Source organism: Drosophila ficusphila, unplaced genomic scaffold (genome assembly GCF_018152265.1).
Source record: "Drosophila ficusphila isolate 14025-0441.05 unplaced genomic scaffold, ASM1815226v1 contig_220, whole genome shotgun sequence".
In the NCBI taxonomy this organism is placed as follows: Eukaryota; Metazoa; Arthropoda; class Insecta; order Diptera; family Drosophilidae; genus Drosophila; species Drosophila ficusphila.
In genome coordinates, this window is record NW_025064118.1 from 944,555 (window position 1) to 965,117 (window position 20,563).

The window sequence follows — 20,563 nt, forward strand, 5'->3', positions numbered from 1 at the left end:
AACTTAATTTATTTTTGACAAGAAATTTCAAGTAAAACTATTTGATTATCAAAAAGAGGATCAAAATATTATTTCTATGATTTTTCAAATTGGACTTTTTAAGATTTATTTGTTTGTTTTTATCTTTTTAATCACAGATTATACATAACATAAGATTTTTTATGATATCTGGTTCATAATTGACACAGCAAACTCACTATAATTTCATTTTTGTTCTGTAGACGCCGACAAACTATAGGCACACTTTTCGAAATTGGGCTCCATGTTAACTTAATTAATTGGTTGACTTTAAATTAAAAAATCAAATATGTGCATTGCACTTTTGGACAAGTAGAAGAAAATGTGAACTGATTGTTTATGAGTCTTCATTTTTACTTTAAATATTTGGTTATCTACATTTACATTTTACATTACATTTTTTTTTAATTTCAATCTGGTTTTACTTAAATTGTGTTTTCTGTCGGTAGGAAGGCTTCACCTAGTAAGAGTATGAAAAATTACTTCTATATTTTTTCTCATGTTTTTCTTTTCTTATATATTCAATTATGTTATTAACTATGTTTTTTAAATAAAGACAAAAGGCATGGAAGCTTTACCTATTAATATATAACATTTATTCGGCAAGCCGAAGCTAACTTCTACGATTTAAACAACGATTATGTGATGTAAATATGTTGTAAAGGGACAGTTAGTTAGTTAGGTAGTTACTCTATGTTGCGTTTGTCTGTTCTTTTAGTTTTCACTACTTTTGTAGATTGATTCATATGAGAACTAAAGGATTTTACATTTACATTACATTTTCAATGTAAAGCTACAGCTTAGATATATATTTCATACTCTCTATCTTTAGTCCTTCGATTCTTCTTCCTCTGTCTGACTTTTTATCTCTGCCTACTTCTTGTCCATAACAAAATTGGCCAGCATTTCTTCTGTAATGTTGTTTTAGTTTCCTCTGATTTGAACATGTACATATATTAAAATTGATAACTGAAATTCTTCCGATAAATACAAAATTGAGACTGTTCTCTTGTGTTGTGGTGGTATTTTATCTACACATTTTCTATTTCATGGCCCTAGCACTTACGTATCCTAACTTCTGCTACTAATACAGCTTAAAAAAAAAAAAAAAAAAAAATAGATATAAGAAGTCAATCTCGGCTCGGTACCACACAATTTGGATAAGTTTTATAACCTCGTCTTCTTATTTTAATTCAAAACATATTTATTTACATCTATTGTGGTATTTTCCTTATTTATTTTTTCTTTTATTACTGCCAATATTAATAAAAATTTAAATAGCTTTGTAAACAAGATGCATGTCATGTAGCCAAAGTTTTAGTTTAGGTTTACCTCTATTTTTAATCCTCTGTATGCCTCAAAGTTTATGGTTTCATGTTCATTTTATTATTATTAAGAAATAAAATTAAATACAACAATTTTACCTTTTGTTACCTAGCTACTAGATACTACCAATCGAAGAAAGGACAAAACATTAGTGTTCTATAGGCTTTTAAGTTTCTATATTTCTATATTTTATTATCGATACTAAATTGCAATAAAAGTATAAAAGTAAAAATATGGGAAATTTGACAGAGATATTCTAATCTTTTATCCTCGGAATAAAAGTTTCCTGGGTTTTTTGCTGTGTTCCTGCATAGAATTTTTACCGAGTGGTGTTTATATACTTTTTTTTTTTGTTCATAGACTTTTGTTCGATTCCTCCAGATGTTTGTTAAACATCATCTTTAATGAGTAGTTATTAATAAGCAAGTTTTTATTACAGGTTAACTAATAAATTCGTTTAAATAAATTCAGTCGGAGGTTCATAACGCAGTGAAGAAGGCACATCCGAGGTTATAAATATATTTCTGATAAGCTCCATCATCCGAGTCCATATCCATATAGCCAGAAATGGTCTGTCCGTCTGTTTTAAATCTATTTCGTTGAATCCTCCTCGAGAGGTTTGCATCTTCCTTTGTTGTTGTATATTCAAACAAAAAATAAAAGGAATCAATTTTAAATCTATATATATATTAATTTAAAGAAGTAGAATTTTGATAATGACATTACTTAAAAAAAGCCTTATATTGTAAAAAAGTTTTCCGGCCAAACAAATAGACATTTTATCAGAATAGATTTTTATATATAACTTGAAGCATTAAAAATCAATCAATTTGAGAAATTGAAAAACAATTGTTTATCTATATCAAAAAAGCCAAACATTTTTTTTATTCCATAATATAGTAGGAGTAATGTTTGGGGTCCCACATAACTTATTTTTTCCAACCTTTTCAAAAAAGTTGGAAATTTTATTTAATGAATTAACACAATTGGTTTTTAGACGAAAAATATTCACAATTTCAAAAACCCCTCCTAGTGCACTATTTCTGGAACAATTGGTAAAGAATTTACGACTAGATCAAAAAATGCGTCTGTGAAATGAATGCGTTTTTAGTAAGCGCTCACACACGTGTATTCCTTTGCAGCCAAACTTGAACTGCCGCTTTATGCTTTATTGAAGATCCTCTTGCTTCATGCTCTCTCGTGAGAGTGAGCTTGCTTCATGCTCTCTCGTGAGAGTGAGCATAGTGTTGTATAATACTTAAATCTAATATTGCACAGTGTTGCTTAGGACTAACTTATAACTACACGTTTAACATTTTTGATCCGTAAAAAGTATTATGTTCCTACTTATTTTTGTTTCAGAACTGGTTTGAACTGCTTTTTGATCCAATAACACTGTCCTACACAGATTTTGCAACGGAGTTGGGGTGTATTTTTTTTGTGTTGGCGGTGACGAAATACTACAAAAAACATAAAAAAAGGGTTAGTTAGCCGTAGAAATTTCGCAGTAGTGGCAATTTTGTTTTTTCACAAAATAAAATTACTCCTACTTTCTCAAATTCAAACTGAAGTGTTAGCTATTTATATATATATTGATAGAGTTTATCAATACTTTGTTTCAAAGGTATGACTATCACGCAAATTAAGCGTTCAGATGGCGTTTTCAAACTATTATTAAATTTCGGATTAAATTTGATCAAAATCGGATAACTCTATCGTATAGCTGCCATAGGAGAGATCAAAACATATATATAGAATTAATGGAAATAAATTGATAACATCGTTGTTTTTTATCCCACGAGCGTGATTTTTTGAATATCAAGTTTTTTAACAACTTATATTGAGAAAAAAAAGTTTCATAAAAATCAGACAACTATATCTTATAGCTGCGATAGGAAAGATCAAAAAATCTATATAGAAATAACGGAAAAAAATTATAACATCGTTGTTTTTCATTAGATAAGCATGATTTTGGGAATATAGCGTTTTCTAACGATTCTTGAATTACGAATTAAATTTGATCAAAATCGGACAACTATATCATATAGCTCCCATATGATCTATAGTCGAAAATATGGAGAATGAATAGAAAAATTGTCATAGCTTCGATGTTGTTAGGCTTTATGCATTTTGTTCGACATATTAGAGAGGGTATATAAGCTTCGGTTTACCGAAGCTAGCTTCCTTTCTTGTTTGACATAATAAAGGAAATTGAAATAAAAAATTAAATAATAACAGTTTATTCAGAAACCAAAAATCAAAATAAAAAACTTCATTTATTTATCTCAGTATTCAAATTAATTCAAAATGAAATACTTATGTTATTCAGACTTTCAGTGTTCAAACTAGTAGTAGTATGGTAAATAGTAAATAAATTGTTGTTGAGGAAACAATAGTTTCAATTCAATTTTACCGCTCTGCAAATGCAAACAATAACAAATTTGGTCGAGAGCCGTAGCCCTTGAAGAAAATCATTTGCTCAGCTTTCACCTCGCTATAACTTTTCTACTTTACTACTAGGTTTTTAAACGCTGGTCGGAAGGTCTGCTGTGTAGATTATATACATTATTATATGGTCCAAGCACGCTTCCTTGAGGTACTCCAGCTTCAATGGGATGGTATTCAGAGAGAAAATCTTTACGTCGTACTGCGAAACTTCTTTACACAAGATATGACTCCAGTATTTTGCGGGTGTTCTGTGGTAGCAAGTTTGTAATTTTATAAATCAAGCCGTCCAACCAAACGCGGTCGAAGGCCTGGGCGACATCCAGAAAGACTGCGGAACAGTACGCACGACTGTCAAATGTATTTCGTATCTCTGAGGTTATTCGGTTTACTTGTTCAATGGTTCCGTGTTTCTCACGGAAACCAATTTGGTGGCTTGGGATGGCATTGTGGGACTTTAGGTATTCCATTCTACTTTTGCTTTTCAAATATCTTTGATACGTACGGCAGAAGACTGATTGACCTATATGATGAAGGCTGGGACTTGTCCTTTCCGGCTTTATGGATCATACCGAGGACAGACTTTTTCCATTGTTGTGGATAATAGCCCCATTTCATCATACTATTGAGTATCGTGCACAGTTCGGCAATTCCATAAATCCAATGATGACCAAAAAATATTGGTGTATTTTAAAAAAATATATATATATTAGTTTTTTTGTATCATTATTTTCAATTGTGGTGGGAAGATTTACTGCACAGTTCGGCAATTCTGTAGATATTTTAGGAAAGATTAGATCGTATCCGTGTCCTGGCGTCTCTTTTTTCTTAAGCCTCTATCATACTTATCACTTCCTTTGATTGGAATATGATAGGCAGGGTTGCCTCTGGAAAGATGTTTGTTCGGAGCACAAAGCTATTTGTTGATGGAAGTGGTTTGAAAACGTTTTTTAGATTTGCGGCAAATACATTTGCCCTCTCTTCGTTGATGTGAGCCCATTCTCCTGTTTGTGTGTGCAAAAGCGACTCACTTTCGATTGGCACATATACCTGATTTAGCTTTCCACAATGGGTATCGCCTGCTGTTTGGGGAAAGATGCCGCAAATATAATTGGGATCAATTTGTTTCATCTTCTAGGCCTGTGCGTAAAAGATAGTTGGCTGTTTTAAGCCGCTCCTTCGAGGCAGGCGAGTCACAGTCTTGTGACCGAGTAGAAGCGTGTCTCCCATTAGCGAATTTCGCCCTGAAAAACGCTGGAAAAGAAGCTTGTAAGGAAAACGACCGTGTTGTCCGGAGTACAAAATAAAAGTGAATCTTTATTACAAAGTGATTAGAGAAAATATATGTCTGTTCGTCAGAGTTCTGGCATGTTGGCGGTTTGTTGTTGTCCGTCAGCACTAGGGTTGCCGGGTCTGCTGTTATTCTGTCGCCAGTGACAGGGGTATGTTAACTATGGCATGTTAACTCCGGGTCCGCTGTTATTCTGTGGCCAGTGAGAGGGGTATGTTAACTAGGGGTATGTTAACTAGGGGTATGTTAACTAGGGGTATGTTAACTAGGGGTATGTTAACTAGGGGTATGTTAACTGGCGTTCTATGTCAGGATAAATTGGTAATTGCAGTTGGTGCGAGCGTTTGTATACCCTTCCAAAGACTGAAATTATAATGCCCTCGGGCCATTTCTTTTAATAAATTGACCCAAAATCTACACAACTTTTGGTAGATTTTAAAGAGATTAGATCGATTTAGATAGTGATGCTGATCAAGAATACATATATATAACGGGTGTTCTTTTTTTTTTAGAGGTATAGAACTTTAAATTGCAATAAAACAACGATGGATTATTTGATTGACAATTTTTTATTTACCCAAAAGATAATCTTCTGGTGGCACTACAATTTATATATATAACGGCTGGCTCGGATGCGGTCTAATCATTTTCAATGAGGCCTTATATCCGATATCCGCAAAAACAGGGCAAATGTTGTCTTTCAAATGGTCAATGATTTTACATAGCCCACAGAAAGTAGTTTAGCGCGGTTAAATCATGTTGCAGAAAGGCCACCCAGGTAATCCACAAATTAATAAAGACGATTTGTGTGCTTCTTTTATATTATTATATCTTCTTTAATATCACTTGTGAAATCAACTTGTCCATTCTATGGTTAAACTCAAAAGGAAAGAAGTTACGAAAAAAGAGAGATCAGAACACTTTTAGTGTTACCAGCTTGTGTTTGATCAAGTATCTTTTGCTACTGGAATTAGTAGTATTTTTCCATAAATCACAAGGTCTTGGAGGTCAGTTCCCGGGCCAAAAACTTGAAATTAGGCGCTCACCAAATAAATCGATAATAAGTCGATTCAATAAATCGATTGTTGCACGAGCTGTGTGACAAGTGTTGACGTGGTGGTTAACTTGTCTGGTGGACGATTCTGTCTACGATAAATTATTTATTTCGCTTATTTTCGAAATAAAATTGCACTATTTGCAAGCGTTATTCAGGCGTGAATTCATTCATGACAATGTTTCTAAATAAAACTGAAAATAAATCTCTTAACAGCTGTTTCTTCACTGCGTTACAAACTTTCTACTAAAATGATAATATTATATATACATATACACAAATAACAAATAAAAAAAAAAGTATCAAAAGTACTTTTTTCCTGGTGCGTTACCTTAATATCCGTATTTGGTCGAGCAAAAAATTTGTATTCGAAATGTTCACTGAGCAACCGTAGTTTGAGTGTAATTTTTTATTTTTTATATAAAAAACAGAACCAACCTTTTGAATTCCTCCATATTATTAAATTTAATTTTTTTTTTTTTTTTTAAATATGATATTTAATAAAAACTTTTGAATATTAAACCACATCTTGTAATTATTTGAACGAATTTATAAAAGTTAACGATAGACAAATAAATTATAGTCCATATATGTTTTACGAATTTAATTATCCCCTCACAGAAAGTTTCGACAACTCATAAATGCTTTACAAACTCTTGGTTTTTATGACGAACTTGAAATGGTGTTCAATAATATATATTTATTGTGCATTATATATTTTTAAATGTAGTTTAATTGAATACGAACTCAAGTTCCTTAAGAGTTTACCGCGTTACCGATTGCTTTTACATTATTTTTGATTTATTTGCTCTCTATGTCGCAATACCAAAATGTAAGGAATTTTTATTATTAATTTTCTAGGGTGGCGATCATTGATTTTTTTACACCCGAATACTAAAACCCAATAGCGTTTATTATTGTAAATATTTTTTACCTACAGTGAGAATATAAAAGAGCCACGAACCTTTTAAGTACTTATTAGAACACCATGCTAGAAATAATGTCAAATTTTCTAATATTTATTTAATATTTTTCGTCTTTTATGCTAATTGCCAATCCATTCCCGATTGAACAACATATAATAAAAATGGCTATAATAACCGAACCTAAATGTATAACAAACAAATAAAACCCTAAAAAATTACCCAATGAAAAATACCAATTAAACAATAATCATTTTACGTATGACCTATGTCACTAACCTCATAAATTGCAATTGAAAACGAAAACTCACGCGCAAACTCAACTATCGAGCAGATTTCAGTACCGGTAAGAATTGTCTATGATTTTATGTATTGGCAGCTAGACAGTGTTTTATGATTCCATTTACAGTTCAGTTTTCTAAATTTTCAATAACACTCGCAAGCGACATCGTCGAGACCAATCTTGTGTTCCTTAATTTAATATTTACTAACTGACACCAATTATGAAGTGGTTTCTGCAATCAATTCGTATAGTACATAGTATATATGAACAAAATAAATACCTTGTTAAGAGATCATACATTTCTTTTTTTTCCCCCTTTTTTTTTGCAATTGTATATAAATTTAAATATATATTGGAGTTTTAAATATTTTCACATATTTTTTGCTTTATTGTATAACTTACGCACTTCATATGTATGTAATAAAATGTAGGAGAAGATCTGTGTGCTCTATTATTAATAAGCAACATTTTAATTCTGGCAAGGACACTGAGATGTTCGATAAATATTTATTTGTTTTTTTATAATACAAAAAAAATCTATTAAAATTTGAAGGGTTGTAAAAAACCTTGGAAAAGGTCTACAGCAGTTACAGATTTTGAAAAGCTTATGTTGGGTTATAACTCTGAATTATGGAAGGTCACCTCAAACATAATCTTAGAGGAAGTTTTGTCGAACATATTTGATAATTTTAATAAAAATGAAAAAGTTGACTCTAAAAACTATAAGATAGTTCCACCTTCATGTTCGGTTTCTAAAAAACTTAGCAACCGACTTTGCATGCTTAAAGAAGCTTTTTTGTATTAAACGTGAATTTGTCCTTAAACTTATACATTGATAAAACTAGTAAAGAAATAATAAAGAAACCATATATATTGTGTTATAGCAAATATAAATGTTATGTATTCGCATGCGTTAGTGAAGCTGCTTTTCTGGAAACCACTTATTTATCCAATGGTTTTTATATTTGCTTGCACTTATGGAAACTGATTATATCTTGTTTGTCTATTTGTTTGCCTACTAAGACCAACAAGTCGACGATTTCCGATTGAATTCTTTATGGTTGAGCAGATCAGCTACAGCAGCCAAAAAAACTAATATAATATTTTTTAAAAACTAGAAAGGAAGTTAGCTTTGGTGAGCCGAATCTTAAATACCTTTGAAGGCATTAAATTTGTCGAACAAAATACATAAAGGCTAAACAACATCGAAGCTATTGATAATCGATAATTTGTATATAAATTTCTATATTTTCGATAAAGTGGTCCGATCTTTTTTTAAAATAAAATTCAATAATCGGTAGAAAACTCTATATTCCAAAAGTCATGCTCTTCAGATGAAAAAATACGATTTTATAATATCTGTAACTCTGTTAATTCCATATAAATATTTCGATACTGGATAGCTCTCATATCAACTTCATTATGGAGATTTTTGACTATATGGTATACCATTGAATTTCGAAATAATTATTTTTGAAATCGAATGAATATATCACATAGCTGACATATTAAAGATCGAAATTTTGATATGGAATTAATGAAAAGAAATTGACAATTTCGATGTTTTTGAGTATCAAGCTTTACTTAGCCTTGAATCATGAAAAATAATTTCATATAATTTGGAAAACTATATAACTATAAAACTGCCATAGCAAAGATAATAAAATCCATATAAAATGTATGATAAAAATTATACTATCGATGACAGTTTTCTTAAACTCTTTAATTTTGAATTCAATTTTATGAAAAACGGACGATAATATCTCATACTATATGAGTTAGTAGAAAAATCGACTTAGTTTCGATATATATTCGATAATTTCGATTAATATAAGCTCCGTTTCGTCCAAGATAGCTTCCTTTCTTGCTTTTAAACGATTTTTTTTAACTAAGAACATATTTTGCACCGCGAAAAAACAATCTTAACAAGGTGGGCGAATAAGTAATAAATAATTAGGTAATATTAATTTTATATAGTCATATTTAATATTTTCTATTTATGAAATAACATTCCTATTACCTGGGTATTATAATTGGCACAATAATGGTACTTTTCTAACCTTAAACTCTACATTATCTTGATTTATTTTGGCAGTCTAGACAGTCCATTTGGTCCATTTGCATGTAAAAAGCACTCAAAATGGTAAAAAGCAACGAAACCATTCGATTATTCTTAACTTTTTACCGAGTAATAATATTGTTATTAGATTATACCTTAAATAATATTTGGAGTCTTTTCCATCTAACGGTCAATAAGTTTTGTTAAAATAAATAAATAAATACATTTCAGTTTATACACTACGGTTTTTATACCCTTGCAGAGCAGAGGGTATTATAATTTCAGTCAGAAGTTTGCAACGCAGTGAAGGAGACGCCTCAGACCCCATAAAGTAGGAAAATTAATAGAAAAATCGGCATAGATTCTATGTTGTTCAGCCTATATGGATTTTGTTTGACATATGTATTTGATGTCTGCAAAGGTATATGAGTTTCGGCTTGCCGAAGTTAGCTTTCTTTCTGGTTAAAAATAGTATATATGAAAAATAGAGGTTCTAAGTTTAAACAAAATGGCGGTTTAATGTATTTATTATGTTTGACCGTGTCTATATCGATGCGCATGGTAGTGCCGCAATGGTCTTTAGGGTATTGGTTCACCATTTCCACCATTCCAAGTGTCACGAAAATTGGAGGGAATGTCAATGAAATGTGTATCATGTGTAGGTAGCGCCACCAGAAAATGGTGAAATGAAATGTGTATCATGTGTAGGTAGCGCCACTAGAAAATGGTGAAATGAAATGTGCATAATGTGTAGGTAGCGCCACCAGAAAACGATGGCACCACCAGAAAATGCCCTGCGCCAAATGTTTGGGAACTTTTGGGAGAAACACCTTGAGTTAAGAAATCCACACGAGTTGGCATGCTTACCGTCGTGTACTATACAGTTTTTATACCCTTGCAGAGCAAAGGGTATAATAATTTCAGTCAGAAGTTTGCAACACAGTGAAGGACACACCTTAGATCCCATAAAGTATATATACCTATTCTTGATCAGCATCACGATCAGAATCCAATCCGTCTGTCCGTCTGTCGGTTTCTATGTAAACTAGTCATCATTTTTTATTTTTTTTTTTTCTCGTAACGGGCCGGATCGGGCGATATAGGATAGCTCCCATACGAGAGAATGAATTGTTTTTGATCAGATTGACTCGAATCCTTCCAAATTCATAAAACACGGAGTACTATATCATATAGCTGTTATAGGAAAGATCGAAAAATCTATATAGCAAATAACGGAAATAAAATGATTACCTCGTTGTTTTTCATCAGACAATCATGATTTTTGGAATATAGAATTTTCCAATGAGTCTTAGGTTACAAATTGAATTTCATCAAAATCGGACGACTATATCATATAGCTGTCATATGAACAATATGGAAATCGTCATAGATTCGATGGATTTTCTTCGACATATTTAATGACTGCAAGGGTATATAAGCTTCGGCTTGCCGAGGCTAGCTTCCTTTCTTGTTTGACATTTGCATTGGCTATGTTTATTATTAGGCTTAGTACTACAATGATTGTTAAAAGCACGAACTATTAGAGGTTCGAAGGTTAATCTTCGAGAAAAATAAGGCTACGTAAGAAATAAGCGAAACCATTGTAAGGTAGCAAGGATCAAGTTAATTTTTTATTTAAACTTACCTACAAATCACAAAATTTTTTCGCCTACAATACCGTAAAACTATTATCGCAATAAATCAATAAATTTTGCTGCCGCAATTTATTTTTTTAAAAATAGAGGATTCTTTTAAACTGTCAGGAACTATTACAACAAAAATATACTTCCCAAAACATTTATGCTTGAAAAAATATAAGATTTTGTTAATATTCTAAATACCGTTATCCGCAGAAATTAACGCTAATAGTAAAGTAAATATATTGTGTTTTTAAAAGTAAAAATTTTAAACATTTTTATAAATAAAAGTAAAAAACAACTTTCTACTAGACCTAGTATTGTTTACTGCTAGCAATTTTAAATAAATAATTCTTTTAAAGTTGAACATTTTTGAAAAATGGATAGAAATTTAAAATAAGAAAGAAAAAAAAAGAAAATAGAACAGAAAATAGAACAGAAACAAAAATAAAAGAAAGTCAAAACTCTAACGGAAATTGCAGTTACAAGCAGGGGCTTGCTTTTAAAATTTTTTTTTTTTATTTTTAAGAAGGTTTTTAAGAAGCCTTGGAACTTTTAATTGGTTGGCCAGTTTAGTTTTGTGTTTATCATAACATACCCACACACCAATACATAAACTGTTATTTCAATTTGATTATGATTATTTTTTGTATTATAATTATTGATTGATCCGATATAAGTATTATTTTTGACAAAAGAAATTATAAGAATTTGTTATTAATTTTTGTAATTTTAAAGCCGGCGGAACCTATACGGGAGACAGAGGTGTAATTGACAGTTGCAATAAAATGATCATCAAGTTCGACATAATGTAATATTGAAACTAACCTGAAGTTATCCTCGTAAACTCGACAATTAATCTAAGCGATACAATAAACTATATGTATATCATGACATCTTACAAAGTGCTTATTTATCCATATTTCTTATGTATACATTACATTAGTTCAATTTGCAGTGCATAAACAAAAAGAAATATAAGTAAAGGTACACAAATCTGTTTATATAGTACGATTTAACAACTTTTCTGAGTGGTTTTTGCGATTGTGTGTAAGTAATTTTTTTTTCAAAGACATATACGATTTTTTGAAAGTTAAAGCGTTGAGATAATATATTATGTTACTACGTGTGGGGTATTTTAGATAGATAAATAGATTGATACATCCTCTTTGCCTAAACACACATTATGGTTCACCATTAAGATCTACTACAGTTACTACTTTGAACAACAATAAACAACAACAGGAACATCGTCATTATAATGTCTTCTGCTACGCTTCAAGTTCTGTATGTTTAGTAATCTTTTCTCTGATATATACTAAACTATCTTCTACGACATCCAACTACTCTACACTTGTGAAAAGCATTTAAACGTACGTAACTAAAATGTTTTTAATTTTGTCTTTAGCGCAAAAAAAGTTAAAGATCCATTTTGCACGTTAAATCAAGTTAAAACTTTAGCAAAACATATAAAGTCATACAATAAATTATTACATCTGCGAATAAGTGTAAAGACCTCCTCGCATCCTCCTTCCCATGTCAGCACAAATCACACTAAAAAGGCTTACTATCCTTAAGGTTAACTTTTTTGTGTCTGATTAGATGTACCTTTTAAGAAAACTTGCCATTTTTTATACCCTTGCAGAGGGTATTATAACTTCAGTCAAAAGATTAAGTATGTATATATTCTTAATCAAATTCACCATCATCTTAGTCACTCATGACATGTAGGTTTAGTCCGTCTTTTTTTTTTTTTACAAACAAGTCTCAGTTCTAAAGCTACTTGGCTGAAATTTTACCAATAGAACATAAGTTGGAGCTATTTATAGCGGACTGATTCACAAAATTCTTTCTTTCATTTAATATGATAAAAACTAAATAAATGAAAAAATAAATAATAATAAATAATGAATAAAATAAAAAACCTTTTTTTCTATACTCCTAAAAAGTACATATTTTGTTACAGGCCCCACTATTTTACCCTTGCAGAGGGTAATATAAAATAATTTCAGTCAAAAGTTCCCATCGCATTGCTGTAGACCCCTCAGACCCATAAAGTATATATTTTCTTGATCAGCATAACTATATGAATCGACCTAGACTAAGGCATCTACCTCTCAGTTTCGATGCTTTCGCGGGAAAACTTTACCAAAAGTTCTTTAGTTATATATCATATTGACATAATTGGTGGTGGTCTTTTATGATTTTTAAATTTCGAATTTAATTTCACTGAAATTGGATGGCTGTACTGGTATCATAGGTGCCTTACGACTGACTGATGATCTGACTGTTATAACATATGGCAATACGAGGAATGGAAATATTTATTTAAGATTTTAAAGGCAAAAAAAAGGATATATTTGGGTTTTTTTGCGGCGATATGAGCAATATAACTTTATTAAATTTAATGACATAATATTCTAAACTTTTGAAGTATATTAGAAAAAAATTTCAATGAAAAGTATTAATAAATAAAGTAGTTTAGGTTAAAACATTATAATTCGTTAGCGGATCATCCGAGACAAAAAAATTGATATACGTTTTAAATGTTATGTATTTCTCCAGATAATCAGGAAGAGTTTTTTTTTTTTTGTGTAGTTTTTGCAGCACTTTGAAGTAAAAATTGTGATTTTAGCTAAAAAATAGAACAAAAAAATGTAAAAAACTCTTCCTGATTACCTGTTGATTTATGTGAAGAAGTAATGTTGAAATTTTCAAAAGGATCGGATTTTGAGTTCTTATGTTTATAAAATTTTCGCGAAAATCGATTTGAAGTTAAGGGGTTATATACCTTTTTCACCAGAGAAATACAGGGTTTTTATTTTTTTTTTTTTAGCATGTTACCATTGTTTTATTTAAATTCAATAAAAATTTTATCAAAGTACGTGTCCTTAACTTAATTCGTATAAAATTTCGAGTGAAAATTTTGAGAATTGTGGAAGTTATAGTCCTTGCCGCAGAAGTCCTTTTTTAAGTAGTGGCTAACGGTGAGCATGAAAACAAGAAAACGGCTCAACGAAAAAAAAAAAAAAAAAAACTACGTTAGTATATAGTGTTACCTAGTTCGTGAACGAAGGATTTTACGAAAAAAATTTTTTTACAGTTACAGTGATTATTTTTTCAAAAAACCCGATTTTTCGAGGTCTAATAATTTACCGAGATATCGTGCTCACCGCAACGACCGTTTCTCAAAAATGCGATTCCGAGATAATCGCGTTTAAAGTTTTAGGTGGACATTAGGTAGTCATGCACACCGTGCGCTATGAACGGCTGTATCTTAGGTTCTAGTGCCCCGATCTCTAAAAAATTTTGCAGAAAAATTGTTGAAAGTATGTACATCAAAATAAAATCATAAAATTTTTTTCGATTTTTTGATTCTGAAAAAGGTATATAACCCCTTAATTTGTACGTCAAAATTCGGTTGTTTAAAATGCTGTAACTCCGATAGTTTGGCTAAAATTAAAAATTTGTACACAATATTCTCAACATATTGGTCGTTTAAAAAATAAATAAAAAAAATAAACTTGAACTTAAAACATAAAATTTCAATTAAATTTCATAAAAACTAGACGAGTACATCATATAGCTGTCATCGGAACAATCGGTGTAAATATGGAGAATTTAATAGAAAATTCATCGATTACATCGATGAGGTTTAGCCTTTATGCATTTTTCTCGACATTTCTGATGACTGCAAGGGTATATAAGCTTCGGTTTGGTAAAGCTAGTTTCCTTCTTGTTTTAAAATAAATTTTTACAAATATTTTGTTTAGGGACTAGATTAAACGATTACAACAATTTAACAAGTTTTTATACCCTTGCAGAGGGTATATAATTATTTAGACATATTTGCTGACTGCAAGGGTATTTAGCTTCGGCTTGCCGAAGCTAGCTTCCTTCTTGTTTTCTTTAATTTTTGGTTTCCCTTAAATATCTTTTTGGACTCCAATACATTATGTAGTAGTGCTTAATTTCCTGTTTTTGGTACAGGATATCACAAGTCTTATTCCACTGTATTGAAGAGCATGTTAGTATCGCAAAAAGATTTGTTTGGGGTGAAATGGTGCTTGAGACCACCGATTTTGCTTGCTTTGAAATGTGTATAATTATTCATTATAATTATTAAACCCAATCAGTTTTACTATACTAGTATCTATTGATTTCCGCTTTTTAGTTGTCTGTTAATTTTTTGGACTTTTTCTATTTCATGCGAAACTTTCCCAATCGATCTAGATTGCATCTGCGTTTATCTATGTAAACTAGTCTCATAGTTAGCTTTAAATCTCGATCAACGTTTATTGAAAGTTGCGTAGCTCTTGCACACAGTATATAAGTCGGAACAGATCGGGGGACTATATTGGATAGCTCCCATACTAAAGACAGAAAATATTATCACGCCGTTGTTTTTGATCATATCGACTTGATTTCTTCCAGATGGTTTTTTTTTAACTACTGTCGACTTTCAAATTAAATTAGCTACCATAGGAAAGATCGAAAAATGTATCTAGAAATACCGTAGAATCCGGTTATAGCGACTTTCAAGGGACCGACGATTTTTCGTCGTTAGCAAAAGGAACAAAAAAACATTTTTTTTTTTGTTTATTTATGGTTGCCGTCTTCGTAATAGGTTTTTTAAAATAAATCAAATTAGTTTTCTAATTAAAACGAAAAATTTAATAGTGAGTGAGCTTATTATTGCATATTTAGCATTCGCCGAATTTACGCTTTTAGTTTTACTCGGAAAAAAGCAGAAAAAACTAGAAATTTAACGGGACATCTCATGGAATAGGCTATGAGGTCTGCACACGCAGTGTGACGTCGGCATTGCATTTCGACTCTCTCTCTCTCTCTCTCTCTCTCTCTCTCTCTGTCGCAGCAGCGTTGTTAAGGCGACAGCTAAAACTAACAGAGAGTAGTGACAGTGTAAGATCCTTCGCGTCGCTGCTACGCACACAAGCAAAGGTGCCGATCACTAATAAATACATATATTTCTAACAGTGTGTTTTGATGTTTAAATTTGGCACTATTGCAATGTATTTTTTTTTCTGCACGACGCAATATCCGGTTAAATTTTTAAATTTTCTTGAAAAATTTCGTTCGTATAAGCGGTTTGTCGCTAAAAGCGGAAACGCTCTAAGCGGAGGCCCTGTCATATAAGTTTGTATGGAGACCAACCAAGCCATCGAGTTTCGTCGCACAACCCGGACGGACACTATAGGCGGAGTCGTTATAACAGGATTCTACTGTAGTGGAAAAAATATGATAACGTTTCTGTTTTTAACGGAAATAAAATGATAACATTGTAGTTTTTCATCAGGAAATCATAATTTTTGGAATTTGGACTTTGAATTTCTAATTAAATTTCATCAAAATTGATATAGTTATCCGATTTTGATAGCTGTCAAAGAACAAAAGTCGAAAATATGGAAAATAATAGAAAAATCGTCATAGCTTCGATGTTGTTTAGCCTTTATGTATTTTTGTCGAAATATTTGATGTCTGCAAGGGTATATAAGCTTCGGCTTGCCGAAGTAAGCTTCCATTCTTGTTTTTTCTTAAGAAAAGGGTATTTCCTATTCGGTTTTTACCACAACAATGGTCATCCACCCTAACAAATACGAGTACACATGTATTATCTGTAATGTTTTTTACTTCTTTTGTTACGTTTAGGTTTCTGCTAAAATTCATATAAATTTGATATTATATCATAAAGCTGTCATAAAAAATTGAAAAAACTACGTTTTTTAGAGGAACCTGGCCTTAATTTAAAATAAGCTTGTTACTATAGATTAGGAAGGAGTGTAGTTGGTTTCTACACTTAGTTATAACCTCAAATTATGCTTGGGCAACCATTTTTTTTATTTATATCTGCAAGGGTATACCAATATTGGCTTTTAGAACCCAAATTGTGGACTCGAATTTATTTTCAAATCGTTCTTTATACTAAAACAAGTAAAAATCCATATATTATACATAATGAACAATGAGTTTTAAAGTATACTAAACAAATTAGTTAATAAAATTTAATTTCGCTAGATTACTTATTACGTAATGCATGTTATGTGTATATACATAAAAAAATAGGAAACGATTTATTTGAAAAATGTTCGTCTGTACTTTAGTGTTAGAGACTGAATTAAATAAATATCCGCTGCCAGATTAAATAAATATCCGCTACGCATGAATAAAATTTTAATTTGTTGACCTCACGTATGCATGTAAAACACTATTTTCTACTTGTTAAAATTTGTTTTTTTGTTAACATACTGTCAAAACTATTTTCCTCTGGTTATTTTTATTATTTATTATGGTTTTTTTATTACCAAAGAGTCGATCTGTCGGGCTTGAGTAATCGTTAAAGATGGCAAAGCTTTAACTTTCTTGCAGTTGAAAATTACACAAATAAATTAAACTTTCTTGTGCTTTTTGTGTATAAAAATAGTAATTGTTGTTAACTATTTACATCGTTAAGAAATTATTATATTTCTACTGTGATATATAATAATGTAAAATATTCTTAGCATTTGTCAAAAAAAAAATAAGAATTTTAAAATGTATTTTCATTTATTCCGTTAGATTTGCACTTCCGAAAAATAGAAAATAATCAAAATGGGTCTCAGTAAAATATTGAAAAAGTTATGGCACTAAATGCCGGGTTTTATTTACATATGTAGTCACATTTTTTACAGTGTTGATTTCACTTCTCAATTTACATTATAAACTAACTTAATCTCCAATCACTTCTGTCCTTGATTTTAATACACTAATATCTGAAACAACATCGGTAGGCACTTATATTTTTATATCCATTATCAAACGCTTAAAAAATTTATTTATAGGATCTCTGCGTAAATAAATAAATTATTCATTTTGTGAAATGTGACAATATATGCCAATGGAAACCGACATAGCACAGACAACACTAACTCTGCTTCACAGTTTACATTATTTAGCATTTTTTAATGTCTTGGCTGTCTACTTTATTCTCTTAAGATCTACTTTATTCTCTTAAGATCAGAGCATGGTATAATAACTACAAGGTAGTCCCGTCGCCGGCGGCAGTCCCCTATTGCGCACTACAATGAGTGCGAGTGAAAGAGTGTTTTTCTGTAAGTGCGAAAGAAACAGAAAAATAGTGTGTGGTTTATCCCTTATGCTGTGCATAGGGTTTAAATAGGACTGTTATACGACAATGAGTATTAATTGTTCCGTAATTTTTGGTTTTTACCCAAAGCTGCCCTTTAGGACCCGCCCCCATATTGTAACCCTTTCAAAATATTTTTGTGCAATATTACATGTTACGCATTGTATGTGCTTGCTGCATTAATTGCAACAAGTATTTTTCATAAGCACACAAGGGTTAACGTTTTGAGAAAAAATCGTCCGCGGACAACCTCTCACTGCAAACGACCCGAGCGTACTGAGGCGATAGGGGACTAAACCCGAACAATTCTGCCGGCGACGGACCTACCTTGTAGTTATTATACCATGAATCAGAGTATCTTATATTCTGTCAAATGAAAACAAATTTTCATGAATTGATTTAAAAAAAAAAAAAAATTCCTAGTAGATATGAACTTTTTAAGAACGCTTTATTCCAACAAAGATCAAGCAACCCTAACAAATACACATGTATGGTGTTAACTGTAATGTTCTTTTTATTGTTTTTTATTACGTTTACGTTTCTGTTTCTGTTTCTGTTCGTTTTTTGTCTAATTTTATTTGTTTCAGTTGCGTGTCATTCGTGCTTTCCGCTCGACATTGGAAGATCTAAACGAACGCCGTTCGATGCACAGCTTACACAGCTTACGCAGTCCTCGGACGGGTGTGCCAGCAGTTCCAGTGGGCGGTGGCAACCCGTTGTACAATTTTAATCTGCTGAGCCCCAATTACATCAACCAGCAACAGCAAAAGCAAACAAAGCAAACAGCACAGCAGCCTCAACAACAGAACCAGAACGTGTCAAACGCCATGCTGCCGCCGGATATATCTTTCATTGACGAAGACCCGCAACAGCATCAGCGTTCTTTGCACAACGGACTAACTTCCCAACTACACCTGTCAAAATCCACAAACGAATCTGCCCCTGCTTCAAGCCAAAGCTTATCACAAATTGCACACAACTTACAGCAACAAATCCGTGGTAACAAAACCGCAACAAAGCATTCCAACGGACAGAGCGAGACTAAAATTTAAAAGTTTAAGTTCTTATCAGAAAAAAAAAGTCTCATTCGAATTTTACTTTATAAAGATGTCGAGACAGCAAATCATGGTGAGGCACAAGAAGAAGAAGAATTTTAAGATCAACAACGGACTGACCATGATTTATTTAACGTATTTGTGAGCCTCTAACCAATGAGGTTTGAAGTTAACTGATCGCGCTTGTTTTTTTAATATTTATCAAATATGAGCCTCTAACCAATGAGGTTGAAGTTAACTGATCGCGCTTGTTTTTTTAATATTTATCAAATAAACACATTAACGTTTATTGAACTCAATTGTACATTTAAGGGAACTCTAACATAACAAAAGTGAATTTATTTATGTATATATATGTGCATGTTAGAGGCTTTATGCCGGAGATGTTGCAATTAATTTTGTATTTTAACTAGCTTGTTATTCCCAACTGCATAATCACACGTAATGCTCATTTTATAAAAAGATTTTTTGAGTACCCCGAAACTAATGTTTTAAAATAGTACCAATAATATTATAGAAAATAAAAGCATGCATTTTTTAAAATGAACTTTTTAACTCTAAAACACAAATCTAACGTCTATTATTTTCGTTTACGCGATAATATTTATACCTTTTTTTCATTTTTATCTGGAGGAACTACATTTTTTTTAAATGATAAAGAAACTGAAAACGCAAACATGAATCCCAGATAATATTTATGTAATAAAATATATAAATCAGCCAAATCTGATAAAGTTAGAATATTCAAACGAGAAAAAAATTAGGTATTCGCATGAACCAAATGGTGGGCTTGTTCAAATTAACGCTATTTAACTATGCAAAAACTTGAAATATTTCTTTAAAAAACGAAATTGTCCTTTCCAGAATTATTAGAAGCTGATTGCCCTAACGTTGACATGTCCAGCACTTGCATTAATACACTTACAAAAATATGTTATTTTCAATTGTATTTGCCAAGACTTTATCATAGTACACACATATATTCCCCTTACTTTTTTACCAAAATGACTTTTAAGTTTACATTTATTCGCTCTAAAAAAAAAAAAAACAACAAAAATATATGTACATATAATTATTATATTAAAATTATTGTCAAAATGTTTGTAGTGACTTATTTTTATAGCAGCAAAAAAAAACATCTAAATTTCAGCCATCTTAAATCTATTTTTCTCTTTCCCCATTTATTGTTTTCTATTTTACTTTCTATCTCTCTCCCTCTCTTTCTCTTTAATCTTAAAGGTAATAGGCGGCGAATTGCAAGAACGCTTAATTCCGGTCCCATACAGCAAGAGCAACACTGACCAAGCTGTAAGCCTCCACATTTTTAC

At 31.3% G+C, this 20,563-nt stretch overlaps 1 protein-coding gene across 13 annotated transcripts in view; it reads left to right on the plus strand.

Moving 5' to 3' along the window:
- Window positions 1-20,563, plus strand: part of LOC108095060 (plasma membrane calcium-transporting ATPase 1) — a 39,288-nt gene that overhangs the window by 17,205 nt on the left and 1,520 nt on the right. For 6 of the 13 annotated variants that reach the window (XM_017195966.2, XM_017195964.2, XM_017195970.2 and 3 more), the window contains one exon: window positions 18,768-20,337. The exons of 1 other annotated variant lie outside the window; for it this stretch is intronic. In XM_017195966.2, the coding sequence (XP_017051455.1) occupies window positions 18,768-19,232 (465 nt within the window). In that variant the 3' untranslated portion in view covers window positions 19,233-20,337. Of the gene's footprint in view, window positions 1-7,391; window positions 7,404-11,774; window positions 12,041-18,767; window positions 20,338-20,474; window positions 20,544-20,563 lie in introns of those variants that run through there. 6 more of the 13 variants (XM_017195973.2, XM_017195972.2, XM_017195971.2 and 3 more) reach the window with 5 other exon arrangements.